The sequence below is a fragment of the Sus scrofa genome, chromosome X (assembly GCF_000003025.6).
Source record: "Sus scrofa isolate TJ Tabasco breed Duroc chromosome X, Sscrofa11.1, whole genome shotgun sequence".
Classification (NCBI taxonomy): domain Eukaryota; kingdom Metazoa; phylum Chordata; class Mammalia; order Artiodactyla; family Suidae; genus Sus; species Sus scrofa.
Genome location: NC_010461.5, coordinates 41,488,359 through 41,507,778, shown reverse-complemented (window position 1 = coordinate 41,507,778; position 19,420 = coordinate 41,488,359). Strand labels below are relative to the sequence as shown.

The 19,420-nt window shown below is 45.1% G+C and overlaps 1 protein-coding gene and 1 long non-coding RNA gene across 3 annotated transcripts in view; one reads left to right on the top strand and one right to left on the bottom strand.

Moving 5' to 3' along the window:
• Positions 1 to 12,258, top strand: part of LOC106506955 — an 84,229-nt gene extending 71,971 nt beyond the window's left edge. The window contains exons 3-4 of one of the 2 annotated variants that reach the window (XR_002340754.1): positions 4,490 to 4,693; positions 11,024 to 12,258. This is a non-coding gene — a long non-coding RNA (uncharacterized LOC106506955). Of the gene's footprint in view, positions 1 to 4,489; positions 4,694 to 9,805; positions 10,758 to 11,023 lie in introns of those variants that run through there. The other variant, XR_002340755.1, reaches the window with a different exon arrangement.
• The window catches only part of RP2 (RP2, ARL3 GTPase activating protein), a 45,945-nt gene extending 27,032 nt beyond the window's left edge, over positions 1 to 18,913 (bottom strand). Inside the window, exons 1-2 of the mRNA XM_003360282.4 lie at positions 18,525 to 18,913; positions 872 to 1,537 (exon numbers count right to left, since the gene is read on the bottom strand). Coding sequence (XP_003360330.1) covers positions 872 to 1,537; positions 18,525 to 18,626 — 768 coding nt within the window. The 5' untranslated portion in view covers positions 18,627 to 18,913. The remainder of the gene's footprint in view (positions 1 to 871; positions 1,538 to 18,524) is intronic.

The following is a 19,420-nucleotide window of genomic DNA, read 5'->3' as shown; positions in this document are numbered from 1 at the left end:
CTTTCGCATCAACTTTCTCTTCGGCAACAGGCAAAGGAAGCTAAGGCAAGTAATGTGATGGGTGCTCTCACAGTTCACAGTCTAAGCAATTAAAACTCCAAATAGATTTCCTACCAAATCATTATAAAAGGTCATGCTTTACTTTGCAGTACTACTTTTGTGAGCTCCTATAGAAATCTTTTATTATAGAGCAGAAGTTCCTTGAGGGCAGAGAATTTTGTCTATGTATTTCCACTCCCAGCCCATGTTAGATTTCATCAGCTCTAAGCCGCCATCAATTGCAAGATGCATCTCCAACAAGCAAAACAGAGGAAAACCAAACGCATCCTACGATCAATGAAATAGGATAACAGTAACCTGTACATAACGATTGCTTACTAAATGCTTCCTGAATTAAATTACACTTTTAAAAAGTTTCTTTGGGGAGTTCTCGCTGTGGCACAATGGGATTGGTGGCATCTCTGGAGCACTGAGACCGAAGGTTCGATCCCCGGCCCTGCACAGTGGGTTAAGGATCTGGCATGGCCACTAGTGTGGCGTAGGTTGCCCCTTCAGTTTGGACCTGATCCCTGGGCCTGGGAGCTGCATATGCCAAGAGGCATCCAAAAAAGAAAAAAAAAAAAGAACTTCTTTGGGAAAGTATTTTTGCTTACAACCAGCTTACAGATAAATCTGTAGGGGGCCAGAGGACTATAATTTAAGGATAGCCTGTATTTCTTTTTCTTTCTTTTTGTAAAGTTGTAGTTCCTTTACGATGTTGTGTAGGTTGCCTGTATTCCTAATAGCCAATGAGAAAAGAATGGGAGCTCGCCAGAAAGTGGTGTGTTACCACGCAGGTGTATGTCTGTTTCTCTCTCCTCTCTCTCCTTACCTCATCGATTAGCTTCCTGGCATTTGCAATAGTGTAGTCACCAGCAAATAATACCACTAAGCAGGATTCATCACTGTTCTTCTGCCTCTGGCCCCGGGACACTGGGACGATACTTTTACTGGCTTCGGTGGAAAGGCGGATAGCTTTGAGCTCTTCCGTCGTAGGCAGAGGCACATGATCTTCCACGACAGCATCTTCCGGCAGAAGGCTCCAGTTGAGCTCTCCTGACACAGGTGTAAAGTCATGAATGTTACTCCAGGTATTATTGAAGATACTGAGCCCTGCATCTTTGAACTGGAACGCTAGTTCAGGGTAGTACCACTGAAAACAGCCGAACTTGATATGTGTGGAAGACTCGATGATGGGCTGAGTGGCACAGCACAGAAAGACCTCCAGCTTTCGACAGTCCCGCACACGAAACTGCTGGCAGGCTAGGGCGCACTTGCAATCTCTGCAATTCCGGAAGAACACGCTGCCTTTCACGGGTCCCAGAAAAATGACACAGTTGGTACAGTCATCGATAGTGACTGTGGCAGAGTGATCAAAAATGTAGATGTTACAGTTCTCACAGTCTTGAATGAGAAACTGTTGTCCTGCCACTTTCCCAGGTAAGCGACCTACTGTTTCGTCCTTCAGGCCGCTGAACATGAAGTCCTTTGGATCGACCTGCAGGAACAAAGCACAGACCCTGAGCATGAGGAACAGTATTCCGCAAACACTGTCTATTAGATGTCAGGCACAATTCTGAATGCTAAGATAATAGGTTCTGACGCTTACTGGCTTTGCCACATAGTAAGAAAAGGAACAGGGCAAAAAAACCCTGTATAAATAAATAGCAGGCGGAGTTCCTGTCGTGGTGCAGTGGTTAACGAATCCAACTAGGAACCATGAGGTTGTGGGTTTGATCCCTGGCCTCGCTCAGTGGGTTGAGGATCTGGCGTTGCTGTGAGCTGTGATGTAGATCTCAGACACGGCTCGGATCTTGCGTTGCTGTGGCTGTGGTGTAGGCCGGCGGCTACAGCTCCGATTCGACCCCTAGCCTGGGAACCTCCATATGCCATGGGAAGCAGCCCTAGAAAAGGCAAAAAGACAAAAAAAAAATAGCAGGCATAAGGGGGAATGGGAGAGGAAACTGTTAGAGATAAAGAAAGACTCAAGGACATAGCAACCAAACCAGGTGTGGACATTGCTGGATCCTGTTCCAACATGTCAACTGTAAAAGTACTTTTTGGGAACAGGTGGGAAAATTCTCATACATACAGCATACTGGATAATATAAAAGAATATTTCAGATTTGACCCTTTTCTTTTTCTGATGCTTCGCTTTTTTATCTCTATTTTTGAAATCTTTCTTTACCTCAAGTAGAGTTGATTTACAATGTCAAGTGATGTTTCACTTTTAAGACAACTTCAGCTTCTTTAAAAGTCTCTAAAATTTGAGGAGTTCCCATAGTGGCTCAGCGGGTTAAGAACCCAATGTAGTCTCCGTGAGGATGCAGTGGGTTAAGGATCCAGTGTTGCCGCAAGCTGCAGCGTAGGTCAAAGATGTGACTCAGAGCCAGTGTTGCCATGGCTGTGACGTAGGCCGGCAGCTACAGCTCCGATTTGACCCCTAGCCCGGGAACCTCCATGTGCCACAGGTGCTGCCATAAAAAGAAAAAAAAAAAAAACACTTCTGGAATTGGAAATACACCCAGATTGGAATATATTTCTCTATCCTTCCACAAATTGATGCCTGGGTCTTAGTTTCTAACCCCCAACTGATTTCTGCAATACGCTACTGAAAATGGAAGAACCTGGAGGGACAAGAATCAGTATGTGTCAGAATCTTCATCTACGACTTTTTTTCTGAGGCCAGGGATCGAAGCCAAGCCACCGCAGTGACAACTCCAAATCCTTAACTGTTAGGCCACCAAGGAACTCCCTCTACAACTTTTATTCAAACATTTATTGAGCTAGTCCTCCAATGTAATTTTCAAATTTCCCCATTTCCCCCTTTAGGTATTCTAAACTAAAGTGCACATAATCTTTTAAATGGTGTGCCTGGATAGTTAAAGTAGCTGAAGAAAAAAGAGAAACAAAAACATTAGTTTTAAAATTTTAGACAACATCTCAAAAACAGTCACTAAAAGACCATTTAGATTTTTCCAAATTACTTTAAAATCTACTTGTACTGTCTACTCTTTGTGAATATATGGTTTCACACAAATTTCATACTATTCACGTACCAGAAACAGGCTCCCATAGGTACAATAGGTAAAAACTTGCTTGTATTTACAAAGATAATTTAATCATCTTAATTGTTAACAAACTAGCTTAAAGTGACTTATTCAGTGTGACTCAATAAATGTACTTGTCCAGTTTTATACAAGATTCTAGAAGCAAGTATTGGTACGGAGCATGAGGCAATAGGAGCCACCTGTTTTCTAGTGTCAATTTTGTCACCCATGAACAACGTGAATGAAAAAGGCACTTTAACTTTCTAGAACTTCAGTCAACCAACATTTGAACACCCAATATGAAGCAGACGTTGTTTTAAGGGCCACAATGCATACGACCAGCTCTTTCCGTAAAAGAAGTAAACACTAACCTAAACAGATGATTTTAAAACAACCTGGCTGTAGAATGAGAAGTACCCAGAATATTCAGGAAACACAGAGGGACACTGAGGGGCAGGGGAAGTAGCGGTATAAGACTTCCTGTATGAGGTGACAATGAATAAGCTGAAGTTTACTAGGTAAAAGGGGTGGGAGTAAAGGATCCTCCCTTCTGGACTTCCTGTTGTGCCTCAGTGGAAATGAATTCGGCTAGCATCCATGAGGATGCAGGTTCAATCCCTGGCCTCTCAGTGGGTTAAGGATCCAGCATTGCCGTGAGCTGTGGTGTAGGTCGCAGATGCGGCTCGGATCTCACATTGCTGGGGCTGTGGTGTAGGCCAGCAGCTGGAGCTCCGATTGGACCCCTAGCCTGGGAACCTCCATATGCTGCGGTGTGGCCCTAAAAAGACAAAAAAAAAAAAAAAAAGGATCCTCCCTTCCCACACCAGGCAAGAGTGAAAGAATGAACACAATGAAACTCTTCTGGCAGTGTGAGGAAAACAGAAAGTAGTTTGGTGTTAGCAGCGATACTGCGATGGAGCAAGTTAAGCCACAGAGATAGGCAGGGGCCGTGGGATGAAGTTGGAAGTTATCTGTGGGTAACAGGGTACCACAGAAGGATTTAAATAAGCAAATGTACACTTGGGGAAGATTATTCTGGTGAGAATAAGGACAAGTGGAGTGTGGCTGTTGCAATCATCCAGAAAAGGCTGGAACCAGAGCAGTGGTTGGCCGGGAAGAGGAAGATGGGAGGAATTTGAGAAATACTGAGGAAGTCCCACCAGCAGATTTCGTAATTCAATGGCTGTAGGAGGTAAGGCAGAAGGATGGGTCAAAAGTGATTCCTAGTTTCTCTAGTCCAATAGTTTTCAACTTTTTGGACTACAATCCACATTAGTACACGCTCCAGTGCATGTACCTTTGAGTATTTGTGCATGTACACATACCAATGAAATAACAGTTTCACAGAATACTTAGTTCGTGTTAACCACCCCTAATACTTTCTATTATTCTGCCCACAGGTTTGAAAAAGCATGGCTCTGATTTATGTGCCTGGAGGTTGGTCGTGCCACACACCAAAAATTTTTTTAAAAAGCAAGAAAAAAAAATAATAAAGAAAGAAAGAACAAACGAACAAACATATAGGAGGCAACAGGTTTAAAATGGGAAGACATGCTCAAGCAATTTCACTCCTAGGATTTCACAGGCGACACACATATGTAAAGGTACTGTGTTCCAGTTCGGTCTCTACCAAGCTACTTGAATAGTGTAGTTGCTGGCTCCCCATTGCCCAAGACTCATCCCAAATGGATCAGGCAGAGAAAACACCAGAAAAGGGGAAACCATGAGAAACCCCTGTGGTGGGTGTGGGAGGATAAAATAGAAAAGGAACCTCTGAGATTTTTGCTCGTGTTTCGCCCCCTCGCAAATCTTGAGACAGCGATGCTTCTCCTACACCTGCTGGGACTCAGACTTCTGGTCCAGATTTCCCTGGGAGCCAATCTGGGGCAGGGCAGAAACCCTATGCTGGTGAAGAGCTGAGAAAAACGGGTGGGGACTAACTTGGACAGTGGTTCAGCACCTCTCCAAATCCTCAGAACTGGCAAATTGAAATCTAAGGAGTGTCTTCAAGTGCTGCTTCTCAATTATCAATTGGTCAAGTAGAAAAAAAAAAAAAAAAAAAAAAAACCCAACAAAAACCAAACTCCGAGAATCTAGGAGATCCAAACTACACAATGAGTAAGTTTGAGTTCTGCATCCAACAAGTAGAGTATACTCACATTTTTTTCTCAAGCACAGATTGAAGGTTGTTTTTTTATTTTGTTTTGGTTTTTGGTTTTGTTTTGTTTTGTTTTTAGGGATGCACCAGCAACACATGGAATTTCACAGACTAGGAGTTGAACTGGAGCTGTAGCTTCCAGCCTACGCCACAGCCACAAGCAACTCGGGATCCGAGCCACGTCTGCAACCTACACCACAGCTCAGGGTAATGCCAGACCCTTAACCCACTGAGTGAGGCCAAGGATCGAACCCAGTCTTCATGGATACTAGTTGGGTTTGTTACTGACGGGAATGGCACATTGAAGATTTTTTTTAAAAAAATTATGTACTAGCACCAAATCATAAAGAAAGCCTCAACAAATTTTACTTTATTTTATTTATTTTTGGCCATGCCTACAGCATGTGGGAGTTCCCATGTCAGGGAGCAAACCTGAACCACAGCAGTGACAATGCCAAATCCTTAACCGCTAGGCTTTAAGGGAACCCCTCAACAAATCTTAAATAACAGATAATGCACAGGCCATTATATAGAACAATAGGCAAATAAGTTAGAAGTTAATAATAAAAGACACTTTTAAGAATCCTTGCCTATTCGAAAATTTAAAGACACACTGCTAAATAATTCAAGGGTTAAAAAAATCATAATCGAAACCTAAAATACTTAGAATTAAACATTAAGACACCATATATGAGGTGCAGCAAAAATGGTGCTTTGGGGAAATGTATAACCGTAAATCGCTACAATAAAAACTCTCAGGAGTTCCTGTTGTGGCTCAGTGGTTAACAAACCTGAGGAGTATCCATGAGTCAGGTTCGATCCCTGACCTCACTCAGTGGGTTAAGGATCTGGCATTGCCGTGAGCTGTGGTGTAGGATCCTTCGTTGCTGTGGCTGTGGTGTAGGCCGACAACTATAGCTCCAATCTGACCCCTAGCTTGGGAACCTCCCTAAAGAGGAGGGTTGCAGCCCTAAAAAGACAAAGATTAAAAAAAGAACCTCTCAGATTAATGAGTTAAATGTCCATGTGAAGAAATTAGACAATAATAGAATAAATCTACTTTCTGTAGAAGGAAAAAAAGTGAAAATAATAGGAGAGATTAATGATTTAGAAATCAAATACACAATAGAAAACATCAGCAAAACCCAAAATCGTTTTTTTTGGGGGGGGACTTAAAAATTAGGCAAACTTGACAGGAATAATCAAGAAAAGGAGAATGAAAACACAGACAGCATGAATGAACAGGGGCATGTTATAAATAAAGTAGAAGTTAAAAAGGAATATTAACAATTTCATACCAACAACTTAAGATTTTGTCCATGAATTGAATAAATGTCTTTAAAATTAGCTTACCACAACCAATTCAAAAAGTTAAAAGCTATTACTACTAGAAAGAAGTAGAATCAGTGGCTAAAGAGTTTTCACAAAGGGAATACCAGATTCTTGTTTTATTCATCCCGGCTTTATGAAAACCCTTAAAGACAACATAAAAAGAACTAACTATGCTACTAGTCTATCCAGCAAGACTCTAATAAGAAAAAGTCGGAACAAAAGAAAATTTTAGGAAGTTCCCTGGTGGCCTAGTGGATTGTCACTGCTGTGGCTCAGGTCACTGCTGTGACTGGTTTTGATCCCTGGCCATGGAGCTTCTGCATGCTGCAGGCACTGACAAAAACAAACAAACAAACAAAAACACTGAAGGAAGTCAGGCAGAAAGAAAGAAAAGAGAGAGGAAAGAAGGAAGAAAAGTTTAGATCCATTTCACACATGCTTATGGATGGTATTTAAAAATTGCAAAGCAGGAGCTCCCCCTGTGGAGGAACAGGATCCGCAGCATCTTGAGAGCAGCTGGGAGGCAGGTTTAATCCCTGGCCCAGCACAGGCACAGTGGGTTAGGAATCCAGCGTTGTAGCAGCTGCAGCTTAGGTCGAGACTGTGGCTCTGATCTGATCCCTGGCCCAGAGCTCCAAATGCCATGGGGGCAGCCAAAAATGACAAAAAAAAAAAAAAAATGCAAAGCAAATCAATCCTATGAGAAAGCACCACAACCAAGTTAGATTTATCTCAGGTTGTGTACAAATGGGGAAGTTATTAGAAAACCTTTTGCTGTAAGTCACCATCATGTGACATCAAGTTACATTTTAGTCCTAACTCCCACTGCCCCCCTATGGGAACTTTATTCCTCAGTAGAGCTGAAGCACTTGCTGAGACCTGTCTATGCCCCCTGATTCTCCTCTGCCCAGAAGGCTCTCTCCTAGTTCTACGTGCCCACCTGTCAAATTTTTTTCTGTGAAGCTTTCCAGTTTCCCTCAACCAGGAGCCTGCTTCTCCTTTTCCTGAGTACCTACATGACATTACCAATCTATGGAGTTCCCGTCGTGGCTCAGTGGTTAACGAGTCCGACTAGGAACCATGAGGTTTCGGGTTCGATTCCTGGCCTCGCTCAGTGGGTTAAGGATCTGGCATTGCCGTGGGCTGTGGTGTAGGTTGCAGATGCGGCTCGGATCCTGCGTTGCTGTGGCTGTGGTGTAGACCGGCGGCTACAGCTCCAATTGGACCCCTAGCCTGGGAACCTCTATATGCTGCAGGTGCAGCCCTAGAAAAGACAAAAAAAAAAAAGGAAGGAAAAAAACCCCAATCTATGTCCCCTAATGTATCTAAAGCTTTAGGCCTGAACTCTATAACCCATCTGTTTAAAACAGAAAAAGTCTGCAAGAGAATGGACGTGTGTACATGTATAACTGAATCACATTGTTGTCCAGCAGAAATGATCACAACCGCATAAGTCAACTCTACTTCAATAAAACTTAAAAAAAAGAGGTAATGCAAGTCAAAAAAAAAAAAAAAAAGGAGTTCACCAATGGGGGATAAAAAGAGAAACACCTCCTCCAATATTACGCCTTCACCCTTATTTTTCTCCAAAGCACTTAGCTTCCTTTTAACATATTCCTCTGAACTATATGTATTGTCCGTCTTCCCCCTGCCCTCCCTTGGAACATAAGCTCCACGAGGGAAGGGATCATCTGTTCCGTAAACCCCTATTGTCGCCAGCGTTTAGAACAGTGTCTGGCACCATGGAGGCACTGCACCTGTCTTTGTTGAATTCATTTTAACCACTTAAATTGATTACCTCAGATTGTAACCAGAGGCAGGTGGTCTCCAGGTATCTCTCTCTCTTTTTTTTTTGTCTTGTTAGGGCTGCACCCGTGGCACATGGAAGCTCCCAGGCTAGGGGTCAAATTGGAGCTGCAGCTGCCGGCCTATGCCACAGCCACAGCCACGTGGGAGCCGAGCCGTGTTGGCCACCTGCACCACCACTTACGGCAACGCCGGATCCTTCACCCCATGATCGAGGACAGGGATGGAATCCTTGTCCTCATGGATGCTAGTCAGGTTCTTAACCCACGGAGCCACAGTGGGAACTCCCACCGTTGGCCAATTTCTGAGTAGGAAGATATATATGATCGTTCTACAGAAAGCCAGGCAGAGGCACCCCTGGGCCTCTCCATTTCATTCACCTCTGTCCCGACCTGCAGGAAAAAGGAAGCGGAGCTGCCTTTTGCTTGGTCGACCCTGTGGAAGGAGATGGGAATGTGGCCGCAGAGCAGGCTAACGGGATCTTGGTCGCGTAGGGAACACACAAGAGTGGCTGAAGTCAGTTCTGCTTTAGGCCTTAAGGAGGATGACAGACATTCTCCGGCCTTCTTCTGGGCACCAGTCCCCCTCCCACGGTGGGTGTGAGTGCCACCAAGAGATTTGTCTGAAAAGGAGCCCAGGAGATGGCCTGCCTCTACCAAGGCCTCAAACTCAATAAGCAAGAGGAATCTTTCGGCTTCAGTTTATGGTTTCTCTCACTGGATTAGAAACTCCTTAAAGCTTTTATGTAAAATGTGTCTCTTTTCCTGGGGAATTGATGTGGGCTTCAAGAGTCTGGCCAAATTATCTCTGCCTGAGGCCCAGACAGCAGGTTCAAAAGTTTGCAAACACATTTATCTGAGAATTTAAGTCGGAAACAAACCAATGTTTAGACAAAGATAAAATAGTTAATACTTCTTACTAAAAAGGGATTTTGCAAATTTTTGTATGAGAAATTATAGATGACATACGATATACACTATTTAACAGAAATTTCAATGGTATTAATATATAATTAGTTCCACAGCAACACTGGATCTGAGCTGCATCTGTGACCCATGCCGCAGCTTGCAGCAACCCCAGCTCTTTAACCCTCCGAGCAAGGCCAGGGATCAAACCTGCATCCTCATGGATTCTAGCAGGGTTCTTAACCCACTGAGCCACAACGGGAACTCCCTATTCTTAATTTTAAAGTTACTGAGCTGCTCTCATTGTCTGCGTGGGCTGTGTTTACAGACTGAACATTTTCTGTCCTCTCAAGAGCCGTATGTTGAAGCCCGGTAACCTCACAATGTGATGGTATTTGGAGGCAGGGACTTTGGGAGGTAATTAGGTTGGGAAGGGGTCGTGAGGGAGGGGCCCTCATGCTGGGATTTGTGCCCTTTTTCAGAAGCGATCTCTCTCTCACTCGCTCCATGCACAGGCAGGCACGGCGGCGGAAAGGCCATGTGAGCATAGAGCAAGAAGGCAGCTGACTACAAGAAGGAAGTGGGCTGTCACCAGTGAGGACTGCAGGGCTCTTGGCACACTGCACGTCTGTCCAAATCCCTGTACCAAGAGACTTGACCACACTCTAGCATGGCTTCTCGTAGCACTAGGCTACTAGAAGGGCCCTGGCCCCTATTCAAATGCCAGTCTGAGAAAGCTCAACCCTGCGAGAAAATTTACTATTTGTTCCAGCCAACATCTGATGATAGGCCCCTGACCTCTCTTTCTCAGAGCATTTATTAAAAAGTGCTGACAATTGTGGCTGTATCTCTTATACCTGCAAAGTGTCTTTCTCTCCAGGACCTGAGAGCCATTCCTTTGAAACGTACTTATTGCGAAGGACAGGGCCTCTGTTTACCAGGCTCCGTGGGAGGATAACTTCCAGAAATGCCAGCTAACCAGCACGGCTGGCCTAATCTCATTTGCAAGGACCAACTGGGTAGCTGTTCACTTCACGGGCTCCCCTGAGCCCCTGCTCTCCCCACTCCCTCCGTCTCCTTCACATGGCTCATATCACCTTGGCACAAAGCAAAACGGAGCTCAGCTCTTTCCCCTGTCAGGAGTTACTGAACAAAATCTGTTTTCATTGCCTTAACTAATAATGTCCAGCTGTATTTATCTTTGACACCAGATACTGCATATGCTGGTGCCTTGATCTTGGACTTCCCAGCCTCCAGAACCAGGAGCAATAAATTCCTGGTGTTTAAGCACCCCCGTTCATAAGGGCCTGAGCAGACTAAGACTGGCTGCCATGACAAAATAACACAGACTGGGTAACACATCAGGATTGGAAAGGATTTTTTCGTATCATCTTTCTTTCTTTCTTTCTTTTTTTTTTTGTTTTTGTCTTTTTGTCTTTTCTAGGGCTGCTCCCGCGGCATATGGAGGTTCCCTGCCTAGGGGTCGAATTGGAGCTGCAGCCACCGGCCTACACCACAGCCACAGCAACCTGGGATCTGAGCCGAGTCTTCGACCTACACCACAGCTCCCGGCAATGCCGGATCGTTAACCCACTGAGCAAGGCCAGGGATCGAACCCGCAACCTCATGGTTCCTAGTCAGATTTGTTAACCACTGCGCCACGACGGGAACTCCAATCTCATCTATTCTTAATCTCATTTTACATCCTATCACTTTTCCCTCTGTTCACTCAGATTTGCCTGAGTGCTGCTAGCAATGCTTACCCCCTCGCCTGAGATGCTCAAAGAACTGAAGACCTAGAAGGGCTCTTAGGAAACTGAGAGCTGGAAAAGCTGAATGACCCGACTGGCGAGACGGAGCATAGGGCAAAATGCAAATTAAAACCCCGGTCCCATACACTGTCCACTCGACGTGCTTTTTCCTCTTTTCTCATTTTATGTGAGTGAAGAAACTGGAACCCTTGCACACTGCTGGCAAAAATGTAAATGGTGCAGACCCTTTGAAAAACGGTTTGGCAGATTCTCAAAAAGTTAAACACAGGGTTACTTACTATACGACCCAGGAATGCCACTCCTAAGTATATCTCCAAGAGAAATAAAAATGTGTGTCTATGCAAAGGCTTGTCCACAAATATTCATAGCCACATTATTTGTAAGGGCTCCAAAGTGGAAATAATCTGAATGTCTATCCACTGATGAATGGATAAACAAAACCGATTGTAAAATAAGCAAAATTTATTTAGAAATAAAATGAAATAAAATAGTTATGCTATATTATGTTATTCAGCAATAAAAAGAAATAAATTACTGATGTACGCTATGATATGGATGAGTCTCGAAAGCATGCTAAGTGAAAGAAACCAAGAACAAAAGACTACATATGGTATGAATCCACTGATAAATGTCCTAAATAGGCAAATCTATAGAGATAGAGAGTAAAACTGGTTTCAAAGGGCTCAGGGGAGTGGGGAATGACTACTAATGGGGCTGGGTTGTGAGGGATGAAAATGTTCTAAAACTACATCAGGGATGGTAACATGAGCCCGTGAACCTATTAAAACCATTGGATTGAAACCTTTAAATTACTAAATTAGATGGCATATGAGTTCTATCTCGCTAAAGCTATTTTTAAATGATTAAACAAAGAACTAGTTATTTCCTTTAAGTAACCACAACTTTATGTAGAGGATTTAAAACACGTTTTCACAAGGTCTCTGACACGTCCCCCCTCAAGAGGTCCTCTCCCCTTGGACGTGGGTAGACATCTGTGATTGCCTTGACCAATGAACTGTGGCAGAAGTAATGTTCCCTGACTTAAGGGGCTACGTAGAAAAGGCCATGCACCATCAGTAGCAAGTCCACAAATAACAAATGCTGGAGAGGGTGTGGAGAAAAGGGAACCCTCCTGCACTGTTGGTGGGAAGGTAAGCTGGTACAGACACTATGGAGAACAATATGGAGGTACCTTAGAAAACTATACATAGAACTACCATAGGACCCAGCAATCCCATTCTTGGGCATATATCCGGACAAAAGTTTCCTTGAAAAAGACACATGCACCCGGATGTTCATTGCAGCACTATTCACAACAGCCAAGACATAGAAACAACCTCAATGTCCATCCACAGATGATTGGATTAAGAAGATGTGGTATATATACACAATGGAATACGACTCAGCCATGAAAAAGAACAAAATAATGCCATTTGCAGCAACATGGATGGAACTGGAGACTCTCCTACTAAGTGAAGGAAGTCAAAAGAGAAAGACAAATACCATATGATTTCACTTACATCTGGAATCTAATATATGGCACAAATGAACCTTTCCACAGAAAAGAAAATCGTGGACATGGAGAACACACTTGTGGTTGCCAAGGCAAGGGGAGGGACTGGGAATCTGGGTGCAAACTATTGCCTTTGGAATGGATAAGCAGTGAGATCCTGCTTTATAGCACTGGGAACTATGTCTGGTCACTTGTGATGGAGCATAATGTGAAAAAAAAGAATGCATACATGTATCTGTGACTGGGTCACCTCGCTGTGCAGTAGAAAATTGACAGCACACTGTAAATCCGCTATAATGGAAAAAATAAAAACCATTATTAAAAAAAAAGAAAAGGCCATGCAGCTTCTGCCAGTCTCTTTTAAGACACTCACCCTTGGAACTCAGCCTTCATGCCGTGCAGCAGCCAGGGCTACGTGCATAGGCCCCAGGCCCTCAGCCCTAGCTGAGCTCCAGCCAAAAGCCAGCATCAACTTGCCAGGCAGCTCTATGATGAAGTCACATTGAAAACAGATCCTCCCGCCTAGTCAAGCGGCCGCAGCTGATGCCACGTAAAGCAGAGACCCAACCCTGCTGAGCCCTAAACAAATTGCAGAGCTGTGAGCAGAATAAGTACTTGCCATTATTCTGTGCTATTAAGTTTGGGGTGGTTTGGTATGTAGCAATGGATAACTAGAATACCTTGTGTACTTAAAGGGCTAAAAACAGCATCTAGCCCCCATTCAATGCAGACACTTCCTTCTAGTAGGTCGCCATCCAACCTCTGTCTGAATGTGTGTGTGTGTGTGTGTTTTGTTTTTTTGTCTTTTTGCCTTTTTCTGGGGCCGCTCCTGTGGCATATGGAGGTTCCCAGGCTAGGGGTCCAATCAGAGCTGTAGCCGCCGGCCTACACCACAACCACAGCAACGTGGGATCCGAGCCGCATCTGCGACCTACACCGCAGCTCATGGCAATGCCAGATCCTTAACCCACTGAGCAAGGTCAGGGATCGAACCCGCAACCTCATGGTTCCTAGTCGGACTCGTTAACCACCGAGCCACAATGGGAACTCCATCTTTCTGAATGTTTTGACTGACATGGAGATCGGTTCTTCACATAGCCACTCCTCCCACTAATGAACAAGTCTGGGAGTTAAGATCTGCTTTATAGTAAGACTAGTTCTGTCCTGTCCAACCCCTGGTCCAAGTTCTAGCTTCAGGGAGTTCCCGTCGTGGTGCAGTGGTTAACAAATCCGACTAGGAACCATGAGGTTCGATCCCTGGCCTTGCTCAGTGGGTTAAGGATCCAGCGTTGCCGTGAGCTGTGGTGTGGGTCACAGACGCGGCTCGGATCCTGCATTGCTGTGGCTGTGGCGTAAGCCAGCAGCAACTCCGATTCGACCCCTAGCCTAGGAACCTCCATATGCCGAGAGAGCGGCCTAAGAAATGGCAATAAGACAAAAAAAAAAAGTTCTAGCTTCAGAGGTGACCATTACTGTCTAACCCCTCTTCCTCGGGACAAGCCTTTACCTTATGAAATAGTAGAGAAATCATTACAGGTTTCATTTTATTTTTTAAGTTTTTAAATTTTTTGGCCACACCCACAGCATGCAGAAGTTCCTGGGGCCAGGCATCGAACTCACATCACAGCAGTGACCGGAGCCACAGCAGTGACAATGCCAGATCCTTAGCCACTGAGCCACCAAAGAACTCCTGCCAGGTTTCATTTTATAGCTGAGGATACAAGATGTGCTGTCCATACAGTTTTCATAGCTATACCATCATTTTTTTTCTTTTGGCTTTTTAGGGCCACACCAGTGGCATATGGAGGTTCCCAGGCTAGGGCTCCAATCAGAGCTGCAGCCACAGCAACCTGAAATCCGAGCCGTGTCTGCAACCCACACCACAGCTCAAGGCAATGCCGGATCCTCAACCCACTGAGCGAGGCTAGGGATCGAACCTGTGTCCTCATGGATACTAGTCGGGTTCATTAACTGCAGAGCCACGATGGGAACTCCTATGCCATCATTTCTATCATCTAGGTAGAGTGTTGGTATGAATAACCAGAAAATGAAAGCTACTTTCCTGTACTACTCACCTTCCCTTTGTATTCAAATATTTCCTGTTTTAACTCAAAAAAGCCAGTCAGCTCTTACAATTTTGAGTCTTCCTTGGTGTGTGTGTGTATACAGAATAGTTTGCCTCGTTATGGGAGGCAACACACAGATAACAAGGATAAAAGCATCTCTTTCCAAATGATTTAAACACAGATCTCAAAATCCAAAAATATTTTTCCTTATGTTAATGGAGTAATTGTACAGTAAGCGTTTTTCTTTTTCAAAGTCAGCAAAAGAAAATGAGCTTTTTACACTGTTGATTACAGTATATTAGTTGTCATGACAACACTTAGTCCCCAAACATTCTTTCTAATTGAGACAACTTCTCCGAGCTTCAGTCCCCTAAGACTGACCCAATTACGCAGCTCAAAACCCAAAACCCAGAGGATGCCTCTTGATAAAGATACTTTTATTACACAACCTAAGGAAAAATTGAAACACCACTTTTCCAAGTGGCAAGGAAACGTTTCAGGCAATGCGCTTTGTTCTTGCAGTTAAGGCTTACAGTTGAAGGGTAACTGCCTGAGTGAACTTTAAAATTGTTTCTGTTATACTCCATGATCACATTACAGAGACCTAAACTTTGAATACGAACCATTTTCCATTAGTATACATCCAACATGTCTCATTTCTGTTCTCTGGACTGTATTTGCAGTCTGCGCTTTTTTTTTTTTTTTTTCCTTGTCTTTTCTAGGGCCTCTCCCTTGGCATATAGAGGTTCCCAGACTAGGGGTCGAATCGGAGCTGTAGCCACCGGCCTACACCACAGCCACAGCAACACCGGATCTGAGCTGCGTCTGCAACCGACACCACAGCTCATGGCAACGCTGGAGCCTTAACCCACTGAGCACAGGCCAGGGATCGAACCCGCAACCTCATGGTTCCCAGTTGGATTTGTTAACCACTGAGCCATGCCAGGAGCTCCTGCAGTCTATGCTTTTTAAGGTACAAGTAAAATCCTCTAGGAGCAAGCAAGACCATGCTAAACTCAGTAAAAGTATCACTGGACTAATACAGAACATTTGCACACTACCCCTATCAACCTCATGAGAGGTAAGGGGCTAGAAAAAAAAATCTTTAAAGTCATTAGCAGGCTGTCATAAATTAGAAGTACCCTAGAGTGAACGCCTAGCAATTCCAAAAGAAAAAGTTCCAAAGAGAAAAGGCAATGATGGGAAATGTGGTATCTCCATTGTCTCCCGATGTCAGCTGGTAACTGTCTTTCTCTAATAGTCCAAAAGATTTTTGTTTTTTTTTGTTTGTTTGTTTGTTTGTCTTCTTGCCTCTTCTAGGGCCGCTCCCGCAGCATATGGAGGTTCCCAGGCTAGGGGTCAAATTGGAACTGTAGCTGCCAGCCTATGCCACAGCCACAGCAATGCTGCATCTAAGCCACGTCTACAACCCATACCACAGCCCAGATCTGCAACGCCAGATTCTTAACCCACTGAGCAAGGCCAGGGATCGAACCCGCAACCTCATGGTTCCTAGGCGGATGCGTTAACCACTGAGCCACGATGGGAACTCCCCCAAAAGATTTTTAAAAGGGGTTGTTTTCAGAATATAATGCTTATTGAGTTAGAAAAATTGGGGTAGTTCAGTTGACTGAGATTTTATTATACACAACTCAGAAGCATGAGCTTATTTTACATACCCAGTAACACCTCTTACTCCCCTACAACTCTAGTACCTAGTAGGGTTCCCAAAAAGTGTTCCCTGTAAGCTTAAAACCATGTCTACATGTGGAAGTTTGCTATACCCTCATTTGGGAGAAAAAGGTTAGATGTTGGTCTCCACTATTCTATTTTTCAGTGTGTTTACTTAGCCGAAGTGCCAAAAGGGGAAAAAAATCACAGAATACATCCATTTATCTAAAAGGAGAAAGATTGATCAATGAGATTCCATTCAACAGAACCATTATGTTAATAAAGGCAACTGTAAAACAATTTATTATGAAGTAATGAGTCAGAGGGCAATCAAGCTACTCTAAATAAAAAACAGAAGTTCCCGTCGTGGCGCAGTGGTTAACGAATCCGACTGGGAACCATGAGGTTGCGGGTTCGATCCCTGACCTTGCTCAGTGGGTTAAGGATCTGGCAGTGCTGTGAGCTGGGGTGTGGGTCACAGACGCGGCTCGGATCCCGCATTGCTGTGGCTGTGGTGTAGGCCGGTGGCTATAGCTCCGATTCGACCCCTAGCCTGGGAACCTCCATATGCCATGGGAAACAGTCCTAGAAAAGGTAAAAAGTAAAAAAAAAATAATAAAAAACTAAAAGTACTTGAGTTTTGGCATTCCCTTGTGGCACAGCCGGTTAAGGATTCAGCACTGTCACTGCAGTGACTTGGGTAGCTACTGTGACACAGGTTCAATCCCTAGCCTGGGAACTTCTGCATGCCATGGGCGGGGCCAAAAACAAAAAACAAAAAAACAAAACACCCCTAAGGCCACGTAAATGAATCTTTTAAAAATTGTCCACCAAATAACTTTAAATAATAGATGCAATCTTCTTGTAAGACAGAAAGTAAAGTATTTCCACTCCTACGTTACAAACTGCTGCTGCCACTGTCAGAAGTTCCCTTGTGGTGCAGTGGGTTAGGATCCCACATTGCCGCAACTGCGGGTCTGGTTCGATACCTGGCCTGGGAACTTCCACATGCCACAGGCGTGGCAAAAATAAAATAAAATAAAAAATAAATAAATAAAATGCTGCTATCAACTATGGATAAGAGAGAATCAATAAAGACCCGGCAACCCTGTGAAACCAGAGGCAGAAAGATGGGGCCAAGAAGTCTGTAAAAAGCATCCAATTTCTTAAATCTGACACTTGGAGAACTGAGTTTACATGATTAAATTCTGCTGGGGATTGGAATTCATGCAGGATGGTCTATAGAATCAAAACTTTAATAAGAAATTTACCAGAAAGAATTTCTGCATAAAGATATGTTGCATTAAGCAGGAGTTAACTGTTCATAACACTCACTTAAAATTTTTTCTCATTTTGTTTGGAAGAGAAAAATAATTGATAAATCTGTCAAATGGAGAACTATGTAGAAAGAGGAAGCATTATGAAATTTATGACTAAGTGTGTTTTGTGTAACCCTGGTGGACGTGCTCAAAGCTTGTTCGTTTCTGGCTATATAGAAAAGTAAAAACGAGGGCATTTTCATTCATTAAAACAACAGGAAAATATCGCTTGGCTTATGCTGGTTATTTTCATCTTACAGTCTTAACCCACATTCCAAAGCTGATTCGATTTTCCTTATTCCTTTCGGGTAACTGGAAGAGGAGGGAAAGCAAAGCTGTAGGTCAAACGGTCCACTTCGTCCTTGAGAAAATTCAGCAGCGGAATCTATCAGGAGGCACCAAAGAGATTTACTGGTAGGGGCAGACAAAAGAGAAAACAGCCACAGAAAGAAAGAACATAAGCCGCGAAAGAGATGAGAATCAGTCCCATGTGTAACTCGAGGACTGCACAAAACCCCGCTGGGCGCTGCTGGTGAAACGAGCAGATGTGAGATTTAGGGCATTCCCGGGTTTCCCTTCCCTCCCTCGAGTCCATCCCCGGACCGAAGGCCGGGATGCAGCGAGAAGGGAAAGCCCGCAGGATCCATCAATCCGGACAATGAGCTCTAGGCCCCCCTCCAGCGCTGCACAGCCCTCCGTGGCGCCCTCTTTAGCGCTCAATTTCTCGGCTCCCCAAAAAGTCATTCACTCCGACTTCAACTACTCGCGGGAGAGAGCGCGCGTGCGGGAGCAGCAGCTGCTGGGTCAGCCCCCCTTGGTGCTGCGGGGCGGCGGGGGACCCTCGCCAAGAGGCTCGGAGGGGGTGAGACCAGCATCTACGGGACTTGGGTTACCTTTTCGCGCTGGTCCCAGCTGTACTGCTTCGGCCGCTCCTCCTCGCCCTCGGGCTGCGACTCCTTCTCAGCCTTCTGCCTCTTGGAGAAGAAGCAGCCCATGGTCCCGGCCCGCGGCGTCTCACTGGCCGCTCCTCCTTGCCTGCCCACTAGCTCAGGTACCTCCCGGAGTTGCAGCCTCAGCCCTGGGCGCCCCGGGCACCGCAGCTCTCCCGTACACCACCCCCGCGAAACCGCCCAGCCACCCGCAGCCTAGGTTCGCCCGTCAGGCCCAACACCCCTGCTCTTTTTCCTCTCAGTCGCCCTGACGACCCACCATAGCCAATGACCACTCAGCGCCCGGGGAGCCAATCAAAGTCCCGAGAGCAGCCTGTGCTGCCTATGAAGAGAGGTCGACAAATGCACACAACCAATCTACACCCGGCTCCTGCGCCAGCCCCCAGGGGCGGGCCCAGCCGGCTCCAGCCCACGCACGGCCGACCCCGCCCCCAGCCCTGCCCCGTCCCTCCGAGGACTCCACCGGGCCCGTCCCGCTGCCGGGAGTGCCGCTTTGGCAGGCGGGTCTTTTTGCCCTTGCGTCTCAGCTTCCAAGTTCTAGATGCGGCAGGGCTCCCGTGTGCAGTCGCCTGGAGAGTTCAGTTTTGTGATGCAATTGATGAGGGAACAGAAAGTCCTGCTGACGCAAGAAGGACCCTGAAATTCGCATTCCTCACTCCCGATCACCCGTTCCCCGCCCCCGCGTCTTCTGGCTCGCGTCACCACCCGCCACCCCACCCCCACCCCCCGCGGGAAATTTCCCCAACCACTTTCCCTACCTTCCTTGCCCTGTCTTCTGTACTTTCTTAGAACTTGCACGTATCACTCTAAAATCGAACGAGAACTTAGTAAAATAACTA